We start from the raw sequence: 24785 nt of genomic DNA, 5'->3' as shown, positions 1-24785 counted from the left end.
GGTATCTGGCTGGCATGCAACTCTTGATCTCAGGGTTTTGAGTTCAAGCACCACCTTGGGCTTTGGAGGCTACTTCAAAAAGAGGAGAGGAGAGAAGAGGGGAGGGGAGGGAAGAGAAAAAGATCTCAAATAAGCAACTCCACAACTTAAAGAACTAAAGTAAGTATCAAACTAAGCCCAAAATTAGCAGAAGGAAAGAAATAAAGGTTAAAGCAAAAACAAACAAAAGAGATTAGGAAAAAAAAAACAACTAAGATGCTGTTTTTTAAAAAAAAGATCAACAAAATTGACTGCCTTTAGCATAACTGAGGAAAAAAAAGAAGATTCAAAATCAGAAATAAATGAGATGTTACAACTAATGCCACAGAATTAAAAAGGATTACAAGAGACTACTATCAACAACTATATGCCAATGAATTGGGTAACCTAGAAGAGAAGGATAAATTCTTAGAAACATACAACATACCCAGACTAAATCATGAAGAAACAGAAAACCTAAAGAGATTTACAACTAGCAATGAGACTGAATTAGTACTCAAAAACCTCTCAGCAGGGCGCCTGGGTGGCTCAGTGCGTTAAAACCTCTGCCTTTGGCTCAGGTCGTGGTCCCAGGGTCCTGGGATTGAGCCCCACATCAGGCTCTCTGCTCTGCAGGGAGCCCACTTCTCTTCTCTCTGCCTGCCTCTCTGCCTACTTGTGAACTCTGTCTGTCAAATAAATAAAATCTTTTTAAAAAAAGAGTCTCTTCGAAAACAAAAAACAAAACAAAACAAACAAAAAACACCTCCCAGCAAAGAAAACCCCAGGACCAGATGGGTTCATGGGTGAATTCTACCAAACATTTAAAGAAGAATTACTGCCAACCCTTCTCAAACTCTTCCAAAAAACTGAAGAGGAGGGAACATTCCCAAACTAACTTTATGAGGCCAGCATTACCCTGATACCAAAAGGGAAAAAATGACACTATGAGAAAACTACTGGCCAATATCCCTGATGAATACAGGTGCAAAAATTCTCAACAGAAAAGCAGTAAAATGAATTCAAAAGCACATTAAGAGGATCACATACCATGACCAAGTGAATTATCTCTGAGATGCAAGGATGGTTCCACATAAAAAAATCAGTGTGATATGCCACATTACAGAAGAAAAGATAAAAATCACATGGTCATCTTAACAGATGCGGACAAAGCACTTGACAAAATTCAACACTCTTTCACGATAAAAATGCTTAAGAAACTAGGAATAAGAGGAATTTACCTCAACACAATACAGGCCAAATATGAAAGGCCCACAGCTAATGTCATGCTCAACAGTGAAAAACTGGAAAGCTTTCCCTCTAAGATCAGGAATAAGGCCAGGATGCCCACTCCTGTCACTTCTATTCAACTCAGTTCTAGAAGTCATGGCCAGAGCAGTTAGACAAGAAAAAAGAAATAAAAGGCATCCAAATGGGAAAGGAAGAATTAAAATCACCTCTGTTTGTATATGGCAAGATCCTATATGTAGAAAACCCTAAAAACTCCACAATTGTTTTAACACAAGTAAAACTAATACATTCAGTCAAGTTGTAGGATGCATACAAAAATTAGGAGCAAACAAAATCAGCAAAGTGGAAAGGCCATACACAGAATAGGAAAACATATTTGCAGATCATATATTTGATAAAGGATTAATATCTAAAATATATAAGGGGCTCCTAACATAAAATAACACCCCCAAACCCCCAAATAACCCAATTTTAAAAATGGGTAAAAGACCTGAAAGACCTGAATAGTCATTTCTTCAAAAAAGACATACAAATGGCTAACAGGTATATAAGATGCTCAATATCACTAATCATCAGGAACATGCAAATCAAAACCTCAATGAAATATCACTTCACACCTGTTAGGATAGCTATTAACAACAATAACAACAAAAGTAAGTGTTGGTGAGGATATGAAGAAATTTTAAACCTCGTATGCTGTTAGTGGGACTGTAAATGAGTATAACCACTGTGGAAAACAGTATGGAGTTTCCTAAAAATATTAAAAATAGAACTAAAATATAATCGAGCAATCCACTTCTGGGTATATATCCAGAAGAACTGGAATTGGAGTCTGGAAGAAATATGTGTATTCCTTTGCTCATTGCAGCATTATTTACCATAGCAAAGATATGGAAACAACTTAAACGTCCACTTACAGATGAATAGATAAAGAAAATGTGTATAAATACAATGGAATATTATTTGGCCTTAAAAAAACAAATCTTGGAAGACACTATAAATAAACCAAACACAAGAACAAATACTATATGAGAATCTGTAGAATACTAAATAGGAATTTATATCAGGCATCTAACATAATCAAACTCATAAAAGCGGAATAGAATCATATTTTCCAGTAGGCTAGGAGAAGGGGTAACTGGGGAGATGTTCATCACAGCATATAGTTTCACTTATGCAAGATGAAGAAGTCCTATACATTTACTGTACAGCATATTGCAAATAGTGTTCAATACTGTACTAGATACTTAAAATTTATTAAGAGGGTAGATCTTAGTTAAATGCTATCCAAGAGAAAGGAGGGAAGAAATTTCTAGAGGTGATGGTTAAGTTTAGGGCATTGTTTTGGTGATGGTTTAATGGTGTGCACTTATTTTCAAACTCATCAAGGTACATACATTAAATATATACAGCTTTACTGGCTGTCATATGTAAGTGATGAATCACTAAATTTTACTCTTGAAACCAACATTTCACTATATGTTAACTAACTAGAATGTAAATAAAAAGCTGGGGCACTTGGGTGGCCCAGTTGGTTAAGTGTCTGCCTTTGGCTCAGGTCATGATCCCAGGTTCCTAGAATTGAGCCCCACACTGGGCTCTGTTCTCAGTTGGGAGCCTGCTTCTCCTTTTCCTTCCCACTCATGACCTCTGTTACTATCTCTGTCTCTCTCTCTCAAATAAATAAACAAAATCTTTTAAAAAATTGATACTAAAAAACCCAACTGAACAAAAAAAATGTACAGCTTCTTATAGGTCAATTATACTTCAATTAAAAAAAAACAATGAAGGAAGTTAAGGACTTGTACACTGAAGACCACAAAACATTGCTCAAAGAAATTAAAGGCACAAATAAATGCAAAATTGTCCCATATTCATGGGATGGAAGACAACACTGTTTAATTTTATACACTACCTAACGTGATCTACAGATTTAATTCCATTCCTATCAAAATCTCAATAGTATTTTCTAGGGATAGAAAAACAAATCCTAAAATTCATGGGGAACCACAAGAGACCCCCCAAATAGCCAAAGAAATCTTGAAAAAATAACGAAACGGAGACTTCACACCTCTTAATTTCAAAACATATTACCAATCTATAGTAATCAAAACAGAGAACTACTATAATGACAGTTATATAGACCACTAGAACAGAACAAAACCCAGAAATAAACCCACACATACATTGTCAACTGAGGGGCAACACACATATACAGTCAACTGAAGGGCAAGAAATACAATGGAGAAAAGATAGTTCCTTCAACAAATGGTGTTGGGAAAAGCTGGTATCCACATGCAAAAGAGTAAAACTGGACTCTTAATTTATATCACACACAAAAATCAACTCAAAATGTATTAAAGTCTTAAACATAAGTCCTAAACTCTAAAACTCCCAGAAGAAAACACAGGGGAAAAGCTTCATGACATTGCCTTGGCAATGATTTCTTGACTATTACATCAGAACCACGGGAAGCAAAAGCAAAAATAAAGTGGGACCTTTATCAACTGAAACACTTGTGTACAGCAAAATAAACAATCAGCAAAGTGAGAATGGCACAAAATATTTAGAAACCATATATCTTATGGTTTAGAAGTTAATATCCAAAAAACAGAATTAAGTTTGGATATTTAAGAATTAAGTTTGGATATTAACTTAGAAGTTAATATCCAAAATATATAAGGAACTCTTAGAACCCAACAGCAAAAAGACAACACAATTTTTAAAAAATGGACCCAAGACCTAAACATTTTCCCAATAAATACATGTAGGAAATAAGTTTAAAAGGATATAGACAAATCAGAATTCTTGCACACTGCTGGCAGAATGTAAAATGGTACAGGTACTATGGAGAACATTTTAAAGGTCCTGCAAAAAAGTAAAAATGAACTACTACATGATCCAGCAATCCCACTTCCAGATACTTATCCAAAGAATTAAAATCAGAATATCAAAGAGATATCTGAATACATACATTCATTGCAAACTGTTCACAATAGCCAAAAGGTGGAGACATCCATCGTGGATGAATGGATAAAGATATGGCATACACACATACAGTGGAATATTATTCAGCCAGAAAAAAGAAATCTGGTCATATGCTACAACATGGGTAAATCTTGAGTGCACTATGTGAAGTGAGATAAGCCAGTCACAGAAGGACAAATACTATGTGATTTCACTTGTATGTGGTACCTAAAGCAGTCAAACTCATTGAAGCAAAAACAGCAGTGGTTGTCAGGGACTGGGGGAGGGGGAAATGGGAACTTGCTGTTCAATGTTTATAAAGTTCAGTCATGCAGGATGAAAAAGTTCTAGAGATTTCCTATACAACACTGTGCCTACAGTTAATAATACTCTAATGTATACTTAAGATTTTGTTATGAGGGTAGATCTCAACTTACATGTTTTATTACTATAAAAAAAGATGGAGGAAAAAATCTCTATGTGTTAGCTGGAATAAATTATATAATTTATACTTAAATGGAACTTGAGAAGAATTCAGACAGAAGCAGCACAAGCAAAGAGCCAGAAAACAAAGCCCACTTAAATAAGGTAATCACTGAAATATGAATAAATATATTAAACACTATAATAAGCAAGAGTCTCTATGCCTCATAGGCTTTAGAAGCTAGGTATTTACATACTTAGCATTTAACTATACTTTTAACTTAAAGGCAAAGGCACAGATTAACTGACCTACGATTCGCTTAAGTGAATTCAAGTGATCTAGAGTTTTGGCTATGAAATACTTAAAGTAAAAGCATCATCAAATAAAATAACTATAGAAAGGAGTATGTGGAACATACTGCAAGTTTCTCACCAAGTAGGAAAGATCCATACTAAGATTGTTCCCTTTGATATGAACACTTTTAAAAAATGAAGAAGACTTCTGGTCGAGGCGGCTTGTCACTTCTTGCTTGGGAGCCTCTTCTTTGCTCCAAACACACACACACACACGCACACGCACACACACACACACATACACACACACACACATCCATCTACATGGATATAGATGTATGTATGTATTAACAACACATATATATATTCATATATATCAAGGTACGCACAACAATACAGCTAGGCTCAAAAACAAGATAAACATTTCTGTGAAACAGAAAAACATATTCCAAGTGATAATACAAGATGAAACTTCCGGGCCTCCTTCTGCAATATACAGTATCATTTTGTATGTTTTGAACTGTATATAAATAGTATTATATTGTATGCACTCTTTTGCAGGTATCTGTTTTAATGTTTAAAAAGGAGACTATTTTTAGGACAGTTTTAGATTTACAGAGAAACTGACAGTACATAGTACAAAGAGTTCCTGTAACTCCACACTCAGTTTCCTCCACTACTAACATCTTACATTACTATGGTGCACTGTTAAAATGAATGAATGGATATTGATACCTTATTATTAACCGAAGTCCATAGTTTATTTAGATTTCCTTAGTTTTCTCCTAATGTCCATTTTCTGTTCCACGATTCCATCCAGGGTACCAGAGTACATTTAGTTTTCTTGTGTTTTTAGGCTCCTCTTTGGTTGTGGTAGTTTCTCAGAATTTCCTTGTTTTTAAAAATCTTGACAGTTTGAGTACTAGTCAGATATTTTGTAGGATGGCCCACTACTAGGATTTTTTTTTGTTGTTTTTCTCACGGTTAGATTGGGGTTATGGGTTGAGAAGGAAGACCAGAGAGGAAAGTGCAGTTTTGGTCACATATCAAGCATGCATGCTATCGACATTATTAATGAGTGTTGATGCTGGCCTTGATTACCTGGCTGAGGCAGTGTTTGTTAGGTTTCTACACTGCAGTATTATTCTTTTGTCTTGCCTTTCCATACTGTACGGTTTCAAAGTCACTCAAGAGCTCAAAACTAAGGAGTGGAAAGTTATGCTCCCCTAGGTTGAGATGGAGCATCTATATAAATTATTTAGAATTCTTCTGTGAGGGATATTTGCCTTCTCTCCCCCAGTTATTTGATTTACTCAATCATTTTTATTATCACTCTGGAGTAACAGCTATTTATCCTATACTTTAGGTTATAATCCAGTATTAATTTACCTAAATTTGCTGCACAAATTGTTCCAATTTTGGTCACTAGAAACTTTCAGTTGGCTCCCGTGCTTCTTTGACATATACCCAACAATGTTTTTATGCTGGTATGTTCAGCACTTTCCTACTTCCTGTCACTACAAAATGCTCAAGTTTCATCTTGTATACTTCCTGCCCCAGTTCTAGAGCCAGTCATTTCTCTGAGAAACCCTGGTTACTTTTATATATATATATATATATATATATAGAGAGAGAGAGAGAGAGAGAGAGAGAGAGAGCGCGCGCAAGCAGGGGGTAGGAGGGCAGGGGCAGAAGGAGAGGGATCGGAAGAGAGAGAATCCTAAGCAGGCTCCATTTCATGACCCTGAGATCATGACCTGAGCCAAAAACCAAGAGTTGGATGCTCAACCAACTGAGCCACCCAGGTGCCACCTTGATTCCTTCATTAGAGAATGGCATTACAAACTACAATTTGGGTGCTGAAGGTGCTTGTTGCTACTGGAGTATCACTTCATTTAGGTCCTCTCAGCTGACAGAGAAAAAAATCATATATTTATACTAACCTGTGTGTATATACATATCGATAAATATTTTATATGTAACCATCTATATCTATGTCAATTTAAACATGATTTCATACTGATGTCTCTAACTCTAAACCACTGAATGGATCATTCCAGCTTCTTTCCTTTGCTTATCTGTAAATTCCACCAGTGAGAAACCTGGCTCCCAACACCTGCCATCCATTTACTTAATTGCTCCATCTCATAATACACATGTATCAGTATCAGGATTGCTAACCAGTACCCCCATGAGATGCAACCTTATTAACTAGGATACAGTGATTATATGCAGCTCTGTTTTTAGTCTTCTAGATTCTACATATTTCCAAAGATGCTTAAGTCAGTACCTTTCACACCCCATACCTTCACTGAAGTTGCTTCACGTATTTGTAACATAGATTCCCTTGTCAGAGTCTGTATTCTTTCCTGGGGTTCCCCTACCTCTCAAATGGTTTTTAATATTTGTGGGCACTAAGGGTCACTCTTTATACTGTACTGTTTTATGGGTTTTGACAAATGTGTATCTTGCATCCACCATTATATTATCATATAGAGTAAGTTTATTACCTTAAAAATCCCCTGTGCTTCACCTATTCTTTTTTTCCCAATCCCTTAAACTCCTGGCAACCACCGATCATTTACTATATGTTTTTGTGTTTTCTGGAATGTCATATAATTGGAATTACATAATATGTAGTCTTTTCAAACTGGTTTTCACTTATTAATATACTCATTAGTTCCTCTATGTCTTTCTGTGGTTTGCCAGATCATGTCTCTTAATTGACAAATTATATTCCACCATATAGATGCAGCACAGGTGATTGTCTCCATTCATCTATTGAAGGACATCCTGACTACTTCCAGTTTGGGGCAATTGAGTAAAACTATTATAAACACTTGCATGCTGGTTTTTGTATAAATAATAGTTTTCAAATAAATTGGGCAAATAACTAAAAGTGTAACTTCTGGATTATATGGCAAAACAATGTTTAACTTGGTAAGACTACAAAACTGACTTCAAAGAAGTTGTACCATTTTGGATTCTCAAAAGCAATGAATGAGTTCCTGTTGCTCAGCAACCTCAATAGCCTTTGATATTGTCAGTTTTATTGTGAATTTTAGCCATTCTAATAAGTGTACGGCATCTCACTGTTGTTTTATTTTGTAATTCTCTGATTACATGATGATGAGCTCCTTTTCATATGCTTATTTGAGATGTATATAACTTCCTTTCTGAGATGTCTGTTCTTATATTTTGCCATTTTTTAATTGGGTTGTTTTACTACTGTTGAGTTTTAGGAGGTCTTTGATTATTTTGGATACAAGTCCTTTATTAGACATGTTTTACAAATTTTTTTTCTATTCTTAGGCTTGTCTTTTGATTTTCTTTAAAGTGTCTTTCACCTAGCAGTAGTTTATAAATTTAACAAAGTATGATTTTTCAATTTTTTTCTTTCATAAATCATGCTTTTGGTGTTGTATCTATTAAATGTATCACCAAACACAAGGTCATTTAGATTTTTTATTTTCTTCTAGAAGTGTTACAGTATTGTGTTTTACATTTGGATCTACGATCTATTTGGAGTTAATTTTTTTTTTTAAATAACGTTAAGATCTGTGTTTACATTCCGATTTTGCATGTGGTAACCAGTTAGTTATTTTAGCACAATTGCCTGAAAAAACTATCTTTCCTTTATTGAATTGCCTTTGCTCCCTTGTCAAAGATTAGTCCATTATATTTGTGTGAGCTTAATTCTGGAGTCTCTATTCTATTCCATTTCTGGAGTCTCTATTCTGCTCCACTGATCTATGTATCTTTTTTTTTTTTTTTAACCCAAACTATCCTTTTTGATTATAGTAAATCTAAAAGTTGTGTAGTATCAGTCATCCCACTTTGTTCTTCTTCAGTATTATGTTGGGTATTCTGGGCCTTCTGTTTTTCCATACAAACTTAGAATCAGTGGTCTATATCCACAAAATAGCTTGCCAGGATTTTATTGGGATTGTGTGGAATCTACATATCTACATATTGGGAAGAACTGACATCTTAACAATACTAGGTCTTCCAATCCATGAACATAGGATATCTCTGCATTTATTTATGATCTTCTTTACTTTTTCAGCACAGTTTTATAGTTTTGTGTATAGATCCTATACATATTTTGATAGATTTATAATTTAGTATTTCACTTTTTTGTGGTGCTTTCATAAAAAAGTATTGGATTTTAAATTTCAATTGTTCATTTCTTGGTAGAAAGAAAAGCAACTGGCTTTTGTATATAAACCTTGTATCCTCCAACCTCGCTACATTCCACTTATTAGTTCCAGTAGTTATTTCACATTGTTGTTATTGTTGATCCTTTGGGATTTTCTACACAGACATACATGTCATTTGTGAAAAAAGACAACTTTATTTTCTCCTTCTCAATCTGTGTGCTTTTCCTTTTCTTATTTTACTGCATTAGCTAGCTTTTCTAGCAAAATACTGAAAAGTAATAGGGAGGGGATTTATTCCTGATCAAAGGAGAAAGCACTCAGTTTCTCACCACTAAGTACAATGTTAGCTGTAGGGTTTTGTAGATATTCTTTATCAAATTGAGGATATTTTCTTCTATTCCTAGTTTGATTAGAGTTTTCTGTTATGAATGATTTTTGGATTTTGTCAAATACCTTTTCTTTATCAACTGAAATAACTATACGATTTTTCCTCTTTCGTTTGTTGATATGGTGGATAATATTAATTGATTTTCAAATGTTGAATCAGCCATAGATACCTAGAAAACTCCTACCTGATCATGGTACATAACTATTTTGATACACTGTTGGCTGTGATTTTTTAATATCTTGATTTTTCAATCAAAATAATTTAATCAAATATTTTTATTTTCCTAAAATTTAGGATTTTTGCATCTATGATCACGATATTGGTCTACAGTTTTGCTTTATTCAATGACTTTATCTGGTTTTGGTATTATGCTAAGGTTGGTTTCATAAAATGAGTTAGAAAGTGTTCCCTCTGTTTCTATTTTGTAGAAAAGATTGTAGAGAACAGGTATCGTTTTGAGATTCCATTTTCACCCCTTTCAGCATATCAATTACACTTCATTTTATAATGTTTAGTGGTTGCCTTAGAGTTTACAATATTCATTTACAACTAATCTAAGTCCACTCTGAACATTATACCATCTCACAGGTAGTACAGATAACTTTTAACAGTTATATACACTAAATACTAATTCCTCCCTTCTACTCTTATAACATTCCTGTTTTATAACATTCATTTTCCCATATGCTATAATTGCCTAACATATTGTTATTATTACTTTGAACAGTCATCTTTTAAATCACTTTAAAATGAAAAAATAAAAGATTTTATTTTACCTTCAGGTCTTCTTTCTCCTATACTCTTCTTTTCTTTGAAGAGATCTGATTTTCTGACCTATATCATTTTCCTTCTCTCTGGAAAAACTTTTTTAAAAAAAATAAATATTTCTCACAAGGCAGATTTACTGCTGACAAATTCCCTCAGTTTTTGTTTGTCTGACAAAGTATTTTTTTGTTCACTTTTGAAGGATTTTTTTTGCTGGATATAGATTTCTAGGTGGATGGGTTTTTTTTTCCCTTCAATACTTTAAATATTTCACTTTCTTGCTTGCATGGTTTCTGACCAGAAATCCAGTGTAATTCTTATTGTTCTTCTATAACTAAAGTGTTTTCTCTGGGTGTTTTCAAGATATCTTGTCTAAGTTTTCTGTGTTTGAACATGATATGCTTAGGGGTATTTGGGGGGTATTTACCCTAGATGGTTGTCTTTCCAGATCCTGAATCTGTGGTCTGGTGTCTGTCATTAATCTTGGAAAATTGTCAGCCATTCCTACTTCAACTAGTTCTTCTGTTCCTTTTCTTTATTCTCCTTCTGGTATTCCAATAGCATGTGTGTTACAGAATTTGAAATTGTCCCACAGTTCTTAGCTATTATTTTCCTTTTTTTTACAGTCTTTTTTCTCTTTGCATTTCAGTTTGGGAGGTTTTTATTGACGTGTCTTCAAGCACACTGATTCTTTCCTTGACCACTCCCAGTTTACTGATGAGGGTATCAAAAGTATTTCTTTTTAGTGTTGCTGATTTCTTGTTTTTATCTCCTTTTGATTCTGAGTTTCTATCTGTTTACATTACCTATCCGTTCTTGCATATTGTGTATTTTCTCTAATCGATTCTTTAGCATATTAATCATAGTTATTCTAAATTCCATATATCTTATAATTCCAAAACCTATATATCTGAGGAGTTTGGTTCTGATGGTTGCTTTATCTCTTCAGAGTGTGGTTCTTCTTTTAGCATGCCTTATGATTTTTTTGTTGAAAGCTGGACATGATTTATAAGTTAAGAGGAACTAAGGTAAATAGGGCATTAGTAGAAAGTTTTGTTAATCTGGCCAGGAGTTGGCAATGTTTAGTGTTCACTCTAGCTGTAGGTGACAGAGGTTTCAATTACTTCAAATGTCTTTGTTTATTCTCCCCCTCTTTTGGGGGGTTTCCCTAAATACTCATTAGATTCTGAGCCTTGCAAGTCTTTTACCTGTAATCCATAGCTATTGCACTGAAGCCCTATTGATGTAGTGATAAAGTGTGGAGCAAGAGAAACATTCTGTAATCTCATAATTAAGTCTCAAGTCTTTTACTGTGCCTGTGTTCCCAGCCTGTACCCTTCAAAAGTGTTTCATAGCTTTTTTTTTCTCTCTCTCTCTTAGATGAGACAGGAAAGCTAGAGGCATCTGGAGTTGGATAATTTCCCTTCTAGCAAGCTGAAGGCTTTGGTAAAGTTCTTTCACTTGCTGGGTATCCCTCTGTTAGTTGAACCCCTGGATATATTTCAAAATGATTACTTTTTCCTTCTCTATGCCAGGAACAGGAGATTGTTTCTTGGCCCTTCCCCCTTGAGAAACCTAGTGGAGTTCCTGAAACTAAAAGTAATGCAAATGTGAAGGCCCTCATAGACTGAGGCCCCTAGAGTTTGTCAAACAATCTACATTCTGCTTCCAGAAATTTGTCAATGTTACCACTTGTCCCTACCAGTTCATGGCGCCAGTGCTTTTCATCCTGATAAGCTGTGATTCTCTATAATTGCCTGCCTCACCAGATTGGGGGGTTGCAGTTTACTCTGTGACTTCAGTTCTCTGATGGGTCCAAGAAAAATCATTGCTGTTTCCTTTGTTCAGCTGTTTCTCTTGTTATAAGGCATGAGTGACAACTTCCAAACACTTTACATGTTGGAGCCGAAACCAAGTAGCTTTTTTCATTCAAAATTGTTTGTGAGTTTCACGCATGTTGATACCTGTAGTTCTATTTTATTCATTTTCTATATTGTACAGTATTCTGCTTTATGAATACACCATGCTTTACCCATTCTCCTGCTGATGAACAAGAGTGTTGTTTATAAACAATGCTACAGTGAGTATCTTCATAATATCTCCTAATGTGCATGTATAAGAGTTCCTCTAGGATAGAAACCTAGGAGTGGGACTGTGGCCTTTTAGTGTATGAGCATCTTCTATTTTACTAGGAATTGCCACAATGTTCATAAAAATGATTGTCTTCATTTACATTCATCCAGCAGCATATTAGAGTCCTTACTACTCCATATGTTCACCAATACTTGGCATTGTCAGGCCTTTAAAAGTATGCCAACTTCATGGATTCTAAAGAGGTTTACACTGTAGTTATATTCTGCATTTCTTTGATTACTAATAAGTTTTGTAGGCAATTCAAAAATTCATGTTTTTCCCCTGTGAACTGCCTGTTTACATCTTCTGGTCATTTTTATTGGGTTGTTTGTATACTTCTTGTTGGTTTGTAGGGAAAGATTTCCTTAAAATGACTCAAAAAGCACAAACCATCAAATAAAATACTGATGACTTGATTACATTAAAATGACAGACTTCTGTTTAACAAAAGACATCATAAATAATGTTAAAAAGAAAGCCACCCATTGGATGAATATATTTGCTAAACAAACAACACATGTCTGCATCCCGAATTTAAAAATAATTTCTTGGGGCACCTCAGTGACTTAGTCGGTTAAGCATCTGACTCTTGATCTCAGTTCCGGTCTTGATCTCACAGTCCTGAGTTCAAGCCCGTGCTAAAAAAATTTTTTTTCTGTAAATAATATGACAAACTAAACAATCAAATAATAGGCAAAGAAAAGAAACAGGCAAAACACACAAGATTACTGAAAAGCTAACAAATGTATAATTATAAGTGTAACTTCATTGCCAGTCAGAAACATGGCAAATTAAATCAATGAGATACCTTCAAACATTTTATACTGGCAAAAATAACAAGTCCAATACTAAAGAGTCTTTGCAAGAATATGAAAGAGATTCCTGAAACCGTGCTCATGGTGTTGAATACATACATACCCTATATCATAGTAATTCCACTCCTAGGAATGTAATCTAGAACGGTAATTCTTAAACTGTCACTCTTGGGCGAGTAGCATCAGCATCTCATGAGAACTTGTTGGAAATGCAAATTCTCGGGCCCTACACCAGGTCCACTTAATTAAGAAATTCTGAAGGTAGAGCCCAGCAATCTGTGCTATAACAAGCCTTCCAGGTGATTCTGGTGCATACTAGCATTTGAGAATCACGGCAATAGAACAAGATTTTTCCAACTTTTTTGACTGAAATCTATAGAAAGAAATGCATTTTACATTCTGGCCCTCATACATACACCACACACACACACACACACACACACACACACACAACCAAACCAAAAGCTCTTTCCAGAAACAGTAATCACCCTTACTCTCTAGAATGTACTTTGATATTTTCTATTCTATTCCATTATGTTTCATTAAAAAATTGCTTGTTGTGACCTACTAATTCCAACCTAAAGTTTTGAAAACTGTTCTAGAGAAACTCTTGTACATATACAGTAGGAGGTACATACAATGCTTGCTGCAGAATTGTCTGTAATAGCAAAAATAAAAATAAAATATCTTCAGGAAAATGCATAAATTATGGTATATTTCTACAATGGAATACTACATAGTTTCTTATATTATTAAAATAAGTTTCAAAAACATTTTATATATTGAGTTAAAAAAGCAAGTTGTAGAAGGATATGTAGAGTATGATATCATTTTAAAATATGTAAAACTATATGTTGCTTATTAATATATAAATATGTAGTAAAAATATAAAACATGCATCAGAATGATAAGTAACAAATTCAGGATAGTAGTTACCTCTGGAGAGGAGATCAGGAAATGGGATTGGTGAGGGATACATGGAAGTCTTCAGGTCTATCTATAAGGTTCTATTATTTTCCTAATTAAGCAAATATGGAAACTACCAAGAACTGATAAAGATGGTTGGCTAGGTATAAGGGTATTGCTGTATTATTCTCTATAACTTTTTGTTTAATAGTAATATTTTATTATTAAAAAAACACAAATCAGGCTGCCCTTGAACCAACAGCAAGAATATATTAGAATTGCAATCACTCAAAGGAAACTGCTTTAATATCCCTCATCTACAATGTAAGTTTTATTCTTTTTTTTAATTCAGAGATAGCCAGAAGCTAACATTATTTTGTTTTGTTTTGCTTTTTAAATTAAACACAACCAAGTATATGCTCCAGGGGCTTGTGCGGCCTCTTTGAATGACATGACAATAATGTTTTCCATTCTGGATCTAACATACACCAGTAATGTGAAATAATGATGTGATCAATAAAACAAGGATTATTTACAACTCTACTTATATATTTGTCAATTTCTCAAGATTTAAGAGATCCTGCACTTTCATTTTGCTGTTTAGTATCAGAAATTTAAAGTCATGTCGTATGAAAGCCAGGTGGAGCATTCTAAAGAAAAATACTCATGTAATAACAGTAGACCCTACTCACAACCAGGTGGCCACTTATTTACTGACTAATTACAGAGGCACAATGGCTACCCGATACAGTGGTCCTATGAATATTACTTGATTTATTACTAGCCTGGGAAACTGGAAGTTACTCTTCCTTCACTTCAAGACCTCTAGTAGATGAGGACTGGGGTCTCATCAAGATTTTTTTAAAATTCTAAGGGTAGGTTAGGACCTTAGGAAACCACAAAGAACATCATAGGAAATATGCTATGTATATAGTTTGCAGAGAATTAATAGTCAAAGTCAAGGAAAAACACAATCACAGTGCCTATGTCATGATTCCTTGGTATAACCAAAGCTAATTTAAAAGTGTTAATTTAGGTAGAGGTAAAGAAAAATGAAAACAACCCATGTTTTTTTTCTTGGTTTGGCCTATACCTTGTTTGGCTCCCCTGGATTATATGAAGAAAACATAGGAATTTTTCGGATCTCTTCCTCTGACAAACGATTTCTCTGGATCTCATCTTCTGGGACAAATTCTATTGGCTGCGTCAGCTTCTTAGGCCCAGTCCAACACTGCTCAGGTGAATTATCAATAACTTTTGCCACATGGAGACTGGGACCTTTACCCTGTGCTGCCTGTTTTCCCTTGTCCTGGAGTAATGACGGGTTCTCAGCTGTGCCACTATCTCCCACTGATGTAGCTGAGACCAGTGAGTGGGAAGCAAAGGGTTCACCTCTCATAAGTTGGAACTCTTCAAGACGTTTTTTCATTATCATCTCTTGGTAAAAACTTTCCAGGTTGTTCATGGGATCACCTTTGTTCTTCTTTTGGGGTTCATCTAGATCAAGACAAAGAGATAGGGAAGTTCTACAAAGCCTACCAACACAACCTTTGACAAATAAATAAAAATTAAATCTTGGATCTCAGACACAGAAACTTTGCTGGGGCAAGTTTGACAAATGACAATAGTATAAAGCTATTTTAATGTGGTGCATCTCAAGCAAGGCTGGAACTATGGTGAAGCAGGTGAGGCACCTCAGGTGCAAAATTTAAGGAGGGGCTCACTCTCAGATTCATGCAAGTACATGCACCTAACTGATAAAGACATTAAAAATGTAACCAGTATGGCATTATTGTGCTTGACAAAATTAATTCTTAGTATCATCTACTACTAAGTTCATATTCAAATGGCTCTGATTATCTTAAAAGGTATCTTTTTATACTTGGATGTTTGATGCAAAATCTAAACCAGGCTTTGGCTGTTTCATCTTTTAAGTCTCTGATTTTAAAACAGTGCCCCGTCTTTTCCACCCCTCCAACTCATTTTTTCTCCATCTTATTGAATTATTAGAGGAACCACATCATTTGTTCAGAGAACAAATGAAATTTGACATTGTTGCTGACATTATTGTTTAACTTGATCCTCAAGTTAACTTGATCCCCTCTATTTCTTACAAACTGGCAGTTAAATCTAGATCTATGCTAATACAATAGTCACTGGCCACACAAATTTATTTAAATTAATGTTTTAGATGTCAGTTCCCCAATTAAACTAGTCACATTTCAAATGCTCAATAGTCATATGTAGCTAGTAGATACCGTAATGGGCAGAATAGATAGAAACCATTTACATCATTGTGGACAGCTGCATTAAGATAGTGCTGATCTAGAGATTTGATTAGATTCAAGTTCAGTATTTTAGGCAACAATCACCCATAGGTAGAGGTGTACTCCCTATTACATCATGTCATAAGGCACATAATGTGTGGCGGTCTCATTTTAATGGCACTAAAGTTGATCAGCATATTCAGGTGGTATTAGTCTAATCCCTCCATTATAAAGTTTTCCCACTCACAACTAATGGGTCTTGCATCCATTAATGACCATTGCCTAGATCTGTTATTTATTATAAAGCTGCAAAATGGAGGTCCCCTAATTATTTTATTTTATATTTATTAATTCTATTATTTCTTTTGATTTATTATCTGGAATTCTGTAATGAACTTACCGTCAATTATTTGGTTTCCCCATATATAGTTCATACAGGAAAGGCAGGACAAATGCTTGATTTTTTTTCCCCCAGTATTTATCAACTACAAAAGTAATGAGTTGGTACCTTAGAAATTTCCAATAGTGACCAATTATTATTTTTAGTATAACTGTAAAATCATTTTTATATGTTGGATATGCTTCAATTAAATGTAATATTTATTCTTTTTAGTGGTCAAATTATCCCACTTGGGACCAATAAGTCCCTTCAAATTGGCTCCTGTGTTTTCCAGTTTTTTGGCACAGCAAGATGTCACAAGTTCATTTTGAATATTTCCTGACTCAAACCTAGATTATCTCTCCAAGGATCCCTGGCTCTTTTTAATTGGAAATAGTATTTAGAAACCACAATGTGTTGCTAGCTGTGTTCATAGCTGTTGAACTGTTTTGTTGCTTCTAGGCCTTTTCAGTGGAAAAGCTAGGAAATTCTTTTAAAAGAAAAATAAATCATTAGTTCCTACTAGTATTTCCACTTTAAATTTAAGATTACAAGTTTTTTACTCAAATGCCTTGATTTTAGACTTGTATCTCTTTTCACATATGCTTAAAATACTGGCTCAATGATATTAACAAACTTATTTATTAGCTTTTTCCTATAACATATTTATAGAATTTTAAAATGTCAAAAAATACTAAGATAACTATTAATGATAAAACTACTAAATACAGTTTCATACATCTTTGCAGTTATTTTTGTCCTTAAAATAATATATCAAATTAGTAATGTACAAATGTTTTAAAGTCCCTTTACACAGTTGTTTTTTCTGGATGGTTACATTACCTGGTTTATTTATAGGTAGGTTTATTTGCTTTGGGTTATTTATATATTTTATTTATGTATTTTAGGAACTGATTTTTCCCTTTTCATTATTATGCAGAACATTTATATGAGTTTAAAGTGAAAACTGTGTTATACAGTACCCTCACAGAAGTCTCACCTCCATCTCTGTCCCCTTCATCTCATTCCTTTCCTTCTCTGTTAAGTAATCATTTTTATTAGGTTTTGATATTATGTTTCCATTATTTCTTTTTTTTTTAAATATAAGCTAATAGGGGTGCACACACAACACCTATATGTGTGTATCTATATCATTCATTATTTATATCCCTTTCCTACATAAAAGGTAACTTATTATAAATACTGTTCTACAACTTACTTTTTTGCACTTAACAACATATCCTGGAGATAACATATTAACATGTAGAGCTCTTCCCCTTCCTCTTGATAGCTCCACAGTACTCTATGAGGTTTATCCAACTACTGGTTTATTCTAGTTTATTCAACTACTCCCCTCCTGAGGCACATTAGTGTTATATCCAGTCTTCTTTGTTTTTATGAATAACACCCTGACAAATAGCCTTGTGCATACATGATTTTGTATTTTTCCAGTATATTTCTGAAACAGATAACAAGAGAAGGCGTTGCTGAGACAAAGGGTAAATGTGTATGTAATTTTTCCTAATATTGCTAAATTCCACTCTGTAGGAGTTGTATTATTCCTCATTTCCACCAGCAAGGTATAAGAATATTTATAGCAGGATTTCTTAAGAGCTCATAAGCATTAACCATTAAGGAACATATTGACAAATTCAACTATATTACAATTTAAAACTTCTGTTCATTAAAAATATTATAAAGAGAAAAGTCATAGAATGGGAAAAATATCTGCAGCATAAATAACTGGTAAAGAACCATTAAGAAAAGGGGCAGACAAATGAAAAGATGCCTCATAAAAGAGGAAATATACATGGCTAATAAATACACACAAAAATGCTCAACCATATTGGAATTCAGGGAAATGCTAATTAAGAATGGGTTGGGATATTAATAGGAAACTGCCATACTGGCAAAAGATTAAAAAGAACACCAATAACACATGTCAGTGAAATTGTAGAGAAATGACACCCTTACACATTGCTGGTAGGAATGTGCACCCACAGCACGAATCACTATAACATTATCTACTGATGTTGAATATATCATAATATGACCAGTCAGCTCCATTCCTACATATATACCCTAGAGAAACTTAGGCATATGTGTACCAGGACACAATAATAATAATGTTTAGATCAGTGCTACTTATAAGTAGCCTGATACTGGCAAAAATATAAATGTCCATCTAAGAATCAATTATAAAACTGTGGTCAGTTTATATAATGAAATACTATATTCTAATGAAAGTGAACAAATTTCAGCTACATATGACCAAGTGGATAAATATTCTAATGTATACATTCAAAAATATATATTCGGTGACTATTATGACTCAGGTACTATTCTAGATTCTTGGGATATATCAGTAAATAAAACAAAGATCACTATCTTCACAGAGCTCAGTGAATTATATAATATGTCAGAAGGTTATGAGTGCTATGGAAAAAACAGAGCAGTGTAATGGGTGATTGGAAGTGCTAGGGGGTTGTAGTAGTAGTAGTTGGAATTTTAATGCTGGACTCAGTGTCTCATTAAGAAAGTGACATTTAAGAGATATGACAAAGAAAGTGAGGCAATCTATCATGCTGATATTAGAGTGAGAGCCCCAAAGTGAGGAATACATCTCAAAAATTTAAAAAGTCTGAATCATGTGAGTACATATGAAATCACATATGAAATCTGAGAAAACTCAAATATTTAGAAATTAAACAACACACTTCTAAATTACTCATAGGTAAAAGAACTCACAAAGGAAATTTTTAAAATATTTTCAACTAAATGAAAAGGAAAACATAGTGTCTAAATTTATAGATGCAAATCAAACAATGTTAAGAGAGAAATTTACAGCTTTAAACAACTGTATCAGAAATGAAGAATGTTTTTAAACCAACAATCTGAGCTTCCAAACTAAGGAAACTAGAAAAAGAACAACTAAACACAAAGCCAGGAAAAAGAAGGAAATAATAAAGATTAGGGAATAAATCAGTAAAATAGAAAACAGAAAAAGAGAGAAAATCAATGAAACCAAAAGCCGATTCTTTGAAAAGTTTGGCAAAATAGCAAACCCTTAGCTAGACCAACCAAGAGAGAAGACAAAATTGACTAAAATCAAGAATTAAAGATGAGGCAGCACCCCAATGTTCATAGCAGCAATGTCCACAATAGCCAAACTGTGAAAAGAGCCGAGATGCCCTTCAACAGACAAATGGATAAAGAAGATGTGGTCTATACACACAATGGAAAATTACTCAGCCATCAGAAAGGACAAATACCCAAATTTTGCCATCAACATGGATGGGACTGGAGGAGATTACCCTAAGTGAAATAAGTCAAGCAGAAAAAGTCAATTATCATATGGTTTCACTTATTTGTGGAACATTAGGAGAAGGAAGGGAAAAATGAAGTGGGGGGAATCGGAGTGGGAGATGAACCATGAGAGACTATGGACTCCAGGAAACAAACTGAGGGTTTTAGAAGGGAGGGGGTAGGGGGATGGGTGAGGGTAAGCCTGGTGATGGGTATTAAGGAAGGCATCAAAATGAAACAATATTTAAGAATAAAAATATAATACCTGTAAAAATAAAACTATAAAACATAACTGAAATAAATTATAGAAGCACTAAATAAAGGAAGAGACATTCCATGTTCTTGGATTATAATAGTCAATATTATTAAAACGGCAGTTTTCCCCAAGTTGAATTACAGATTCAACACAATCCTTATCAAGTATCAGCAGGCTCTGTTATAAAAAAGTTGAAAGTTGCTTCTACAATGTACATGGAAAAACAAAGGGCCTAGAATAACCAAGGCTATTTTGAAAAACAGGAATAAAGTAAGGAATTACACTACCTGATTTCAAAACTTAAATAAAGGTAGACATTCAGAGTATAAGGATACATCAATGGAATCAATGGAATCAAAACAAATGCCCTGAAATAAACACTTACATTTATGGTCGATTGATTTTCTATGAAGGTGCCAAGACAATCCAATGGAGAAAATAATAGTCTTTACAATAAATAGTGCTGGGACCGTTGGACATGCATATTTAAAAACATGAACTTAGAATCTTTATCCCACACACAAAAATGAATTAAAAACAGATTAACAGATCTGTAATTGTAAGAGCTAAAACTATACATATTCTAGAAGAAATCACAGGAGACTATCTTTCTGACCTTGAGTTCAGTAACGATTTCTTTCACATGATACCAAAATGCCCAAGTCATAAAGAAACAAATCGATAAGTGGAAACTTCATTAAAATTAAAAACTTTTGTGATTCAAAAGACACCATTAAGAAAATAAAGCAAGCTACCGACTGGAAGAAAATATTTGCAAATCATATAACTTATAAAGTACTTACATTCAGAATACATAAAGAACTCTTACCACTGAATACTAAGAAAACAACCCCATCAAAAAATGGGTAAAAGAATTCAATAGACACTTTATCAAAGAAGACATAAAAAAGGCTAATAAACACATGAAAAATATTCATGATTATTTGCTATTATAGAAATTCAAATGAAAGCCACAATGAGATATCAGTACACACCCACAAGTATGGCTGTTAAAAATAGGGGAATAACAAGTGTTGGCAAGGATGTAAAGAAGTAAGAATGCTCATACATCACTGATGAGAAAGTAAAATGATGCAACCACATTGGAAAACAGTTTGGCAGTTCCTCAAACGGTTATATAGAGTTACTGTATGACCTAGAAACTCCATTCACTCAAGAGAAATGAAAACATAGCCATACAAAAACTTGGACATGAATGCTCATAGTATTATTCACAGTAGCCAAAAAGTGGACAATAACCCAAATGCCATCAGCAGCGAAAGGATAAATAAAATGTGGTATATCTATAGAATGGAAAATTATTTAGTAATAAGAAGGAATGAATGCTGATACAGGTTACATGAACAAACCTCACAAACATGTTACCTGAAAGAAGCCAAATTCCAAAGATCACGTATTGGTAAGATTCCATTTATATGAAACACTTAGATATAACAAATTTATAGAGACAGAAGGCTTGGGGTAGGCACAGGAGTTATCTACTGCAACTACGTTGATGGGAATTTAGTAGAGTGATGGAAATGTCCTAAAGACTGGATTGTACCGATGACTGCGTAAGTCAATAAATTTAAAATCACCTAATCGAATACCTACAATAGGTGAATTTTAGCACATATAAATTATATATCTCAATGAAGCTGTTTAAAAATCAAGAAAAAAACCTATTGATCTCACAAAATGTTAGAACAGAAAATAGGGAAAATATATTAAAAGACACAAAAGAATAATTAAATGAATGAGAGGATATAGCATATTCACCTTTGAAGATCTGAAGATTCATACTGTAAATATGTCAATTGTCCTCAATTCATTTAAATACTCGACGGAATCTCCATCAAAACCACGTAAGAGAATGTGTTTGAGTATGTGTGTGTAACTTGCCAAGCTGATTCTAAAATTTCCATGGAATAACAAAGTATCAAAGTATACAAAACACTCTGGAATAAGAACAAGGTAGAAGGAATTGGTTTATTTTATTGTACCAGAGATCAAGACATTAAAAAAGCTAAAGTGTCATACTAGTTCTGGTATACTGATAGCCAAAAAGACCAAAGGAACAAAAGAGAGAAGCCAATAAAAACACCCATGCATATATGAACACTTGATGTATCCCAGAACTAGGAATATAACAACACTGCAGGTACATTTTCCAAAATATAGTACTGGGATAGAGGGTTATTTATATGGCAAAAAACAAAACAAAACAAAACCTGAAATCCTATTTCATACCATATACAGAAATCAACTCCAGGTGGATCAAAGACTTAAATGTGAAACGCAAAAACATAAAGTCTTTAGAATAAAGAACAATATCTTCCTGAGCTCATGTAGGGAAGGATTCATTAATCAAAGCACAAAAATTACAAAGTAGAAAGAAAAATTAATAGATTTTCATTACATACAAATGAAGAACTTTTATTCATCAAAAGACACCATAAAGGGAATGAAGTGATAAGCCACAAAATGGAAACAGACATTTTCAACACGTACAGCCAACAAAGAGCAATTATCCACAATAATAAAGAACTTGTACAAATTTATAAGAAATGCATGTAAGATGAGAGATGGAATTTGGAAATAGAATATTCAGGACATAAATCACAACACTTTCCTACTAGCCCCATTTCTCTGTAGCACTACTGAAGGTAAGTAGTGATCACTGAGATCCCAGGGCTTTGGGGCTGAGCCACTGCTTTGATACAGGCCTAAAATGACCTCTGAACCAAGACTGCACCTGGACACAGATATGAACAGATGGAAAGATATTCAGGGAACATTTGTTAAATGGACAAAAGAACTGAACAGTCATTTCACAAAGGAGGCTATCCAAATGGTCAATTATGTGTGAGAGGGCTTCCAACCTCATTAGATATCAAGGGAAGGAAGTTAAAACCGTAATGAAACAAACGAAACAAACTGAACTTAGACTCCTGAAAAATATCAATGCCTGCAAGATAGACAGACAGACAGACAGACAGACACACACACACACACACACACACACTCACACACACACACACACACACACATAGAACTGTTATAAAGCAAACTAAATGCAATATGTGATCCCTGATTACAACCTAAATTTAAAATTGAGAAATTTAATTAGAAACTGTATTATTAGATAGTATGTGTAATAATGCTAAATTGCTTGAGTGATCATAATACCATGATTATACAGGAGAATATCTATTTTCTTAGAAGAGACGTAATGGAAGTATTTAAGAGTAAAACCTCTTAATGTCTGAAATTTACTTTCGAATTGTTTAACAATACACAAACTACACAAACACACATTCTAGTGTAGAGGAAATTGGTAAATGTACGTGAAGGATGTGGGTATACTATTCTTTCACTTTTTCTCCATGTTTGAAAGGTTGAGGCAAACAAGACCTTACTAAACCCTAGTCAAGTAAAAAGTCATATAAATGAATGCTAATTAAGAAAGGGAAAGATAATATACTGAAATATAAGTAAATACCCATCAGATTGGAGTTTGACAATACCCAGTGTGGACAAAGATATGGAGCAACCTGAACCTTCTTCGCACGTGGTTGGTAGGTTTTTAACTTGGGACAATCCCTTCACAAAAGAGGTAACATCTATAAAGTTGAACAGGTAGGAATTCTTCACCCCTCAAGTCCACTCCTAGGTATACATCCCGAGAAACTCCTGTACATGTGTCCCAAGATACATGTACAAAAATGATAACAGTAACAGGACTGATATTTACAGCACCCCCTCCAATGGAAACAACCCACATGTCCAACTACAGTAAAATGGATAAATAAATGCTAATATAACCACAGAAAGGAATATTATACTACAGTGAAAGTCAATGAACTATGGCTATACATTGAAGTATGGATGAATCTCACAAATTTAACAGTAGGTAGAAAAGGAAGACCCAGTGGAATACATACAGTACAATTTATTGATATAATGAATGCTTAAAGACAAGAAGAACTAACCGCTGTCTAGCAATATATGTATAGTTGGTAAAAATATAAAGAAATTATTATCACAAGTCAAGACAGTGGTTAGATCTGGAAGGTAGGGAGATGTGTTTTCCAGAGCATACAGGGACTTCTGGAGTATTGGCAACGTTTGATTTCCTGACTTGACTGTCCCTAAGTGCTACATACTCTCTGGCACGATCCATTTCATTATTAGAAATATTTTTTAGGGGAACCTGGGTGGCTCAGTTGGTTAAGCATCTGCCTTCAGCTCAGGTCATGATCCCAGGGTCCTGAGATCGAGCGCACCATGTTGGGCTCCCTGGCCTGCTTCTCCCTCTCCCTCCACTCCCCCTGCTCATGCTTTCTCTCTCTTTCTCAAACAAATTTTAAAAAGTCTTTAAAAATTTTTTTTTAAAAAGTAAGCAGTAAAGAGGAGATAACTCAGTATACCAGGTAGAATAATATCCCCCCAAAATT

General features: G+C 34.2%; 1 protein-coding gene across 5 annotated transcripts in view; it reads right to left on the bottom strand.

Annotated features, from left to right (window-relative positions):
- The window catches only part of RBM41 (RNA binding motif protein 41), a 58322-nt gene that overhangs the window by 9732 nt on the left and 23805 nt on the right, over positions 1–24785 (bottom strand). For all 5 annotated transcript variants that reach the window (XM_082716931.1, XM_082716930.1, XM_082716929.1 and 2 more), the window contains one exon: positions 15214–15617. In XM_082716931.1, the coding sequence (XP_082573057.1) occupies positions 15214–15617 (404 nt within the window). The remainder of the gene's footprint in view (positions 1–15213; positions 15618–24785) is intronic.

The sequence above is a fragment of the Mustela nivalis genome, assembly GCF_964662115.1.
Source record: "Mustela nivalis genome assembly, chromosome: X".
Lineage (NCBI taxonomy): Eukaryota > Metazoa > Chordata > Mammalia > Carnivora > Mustelidae > Mustela > Mustela nivalis.
This window is presented reverse-complemented; position numbering and strand designations above follow the sequence as displayed.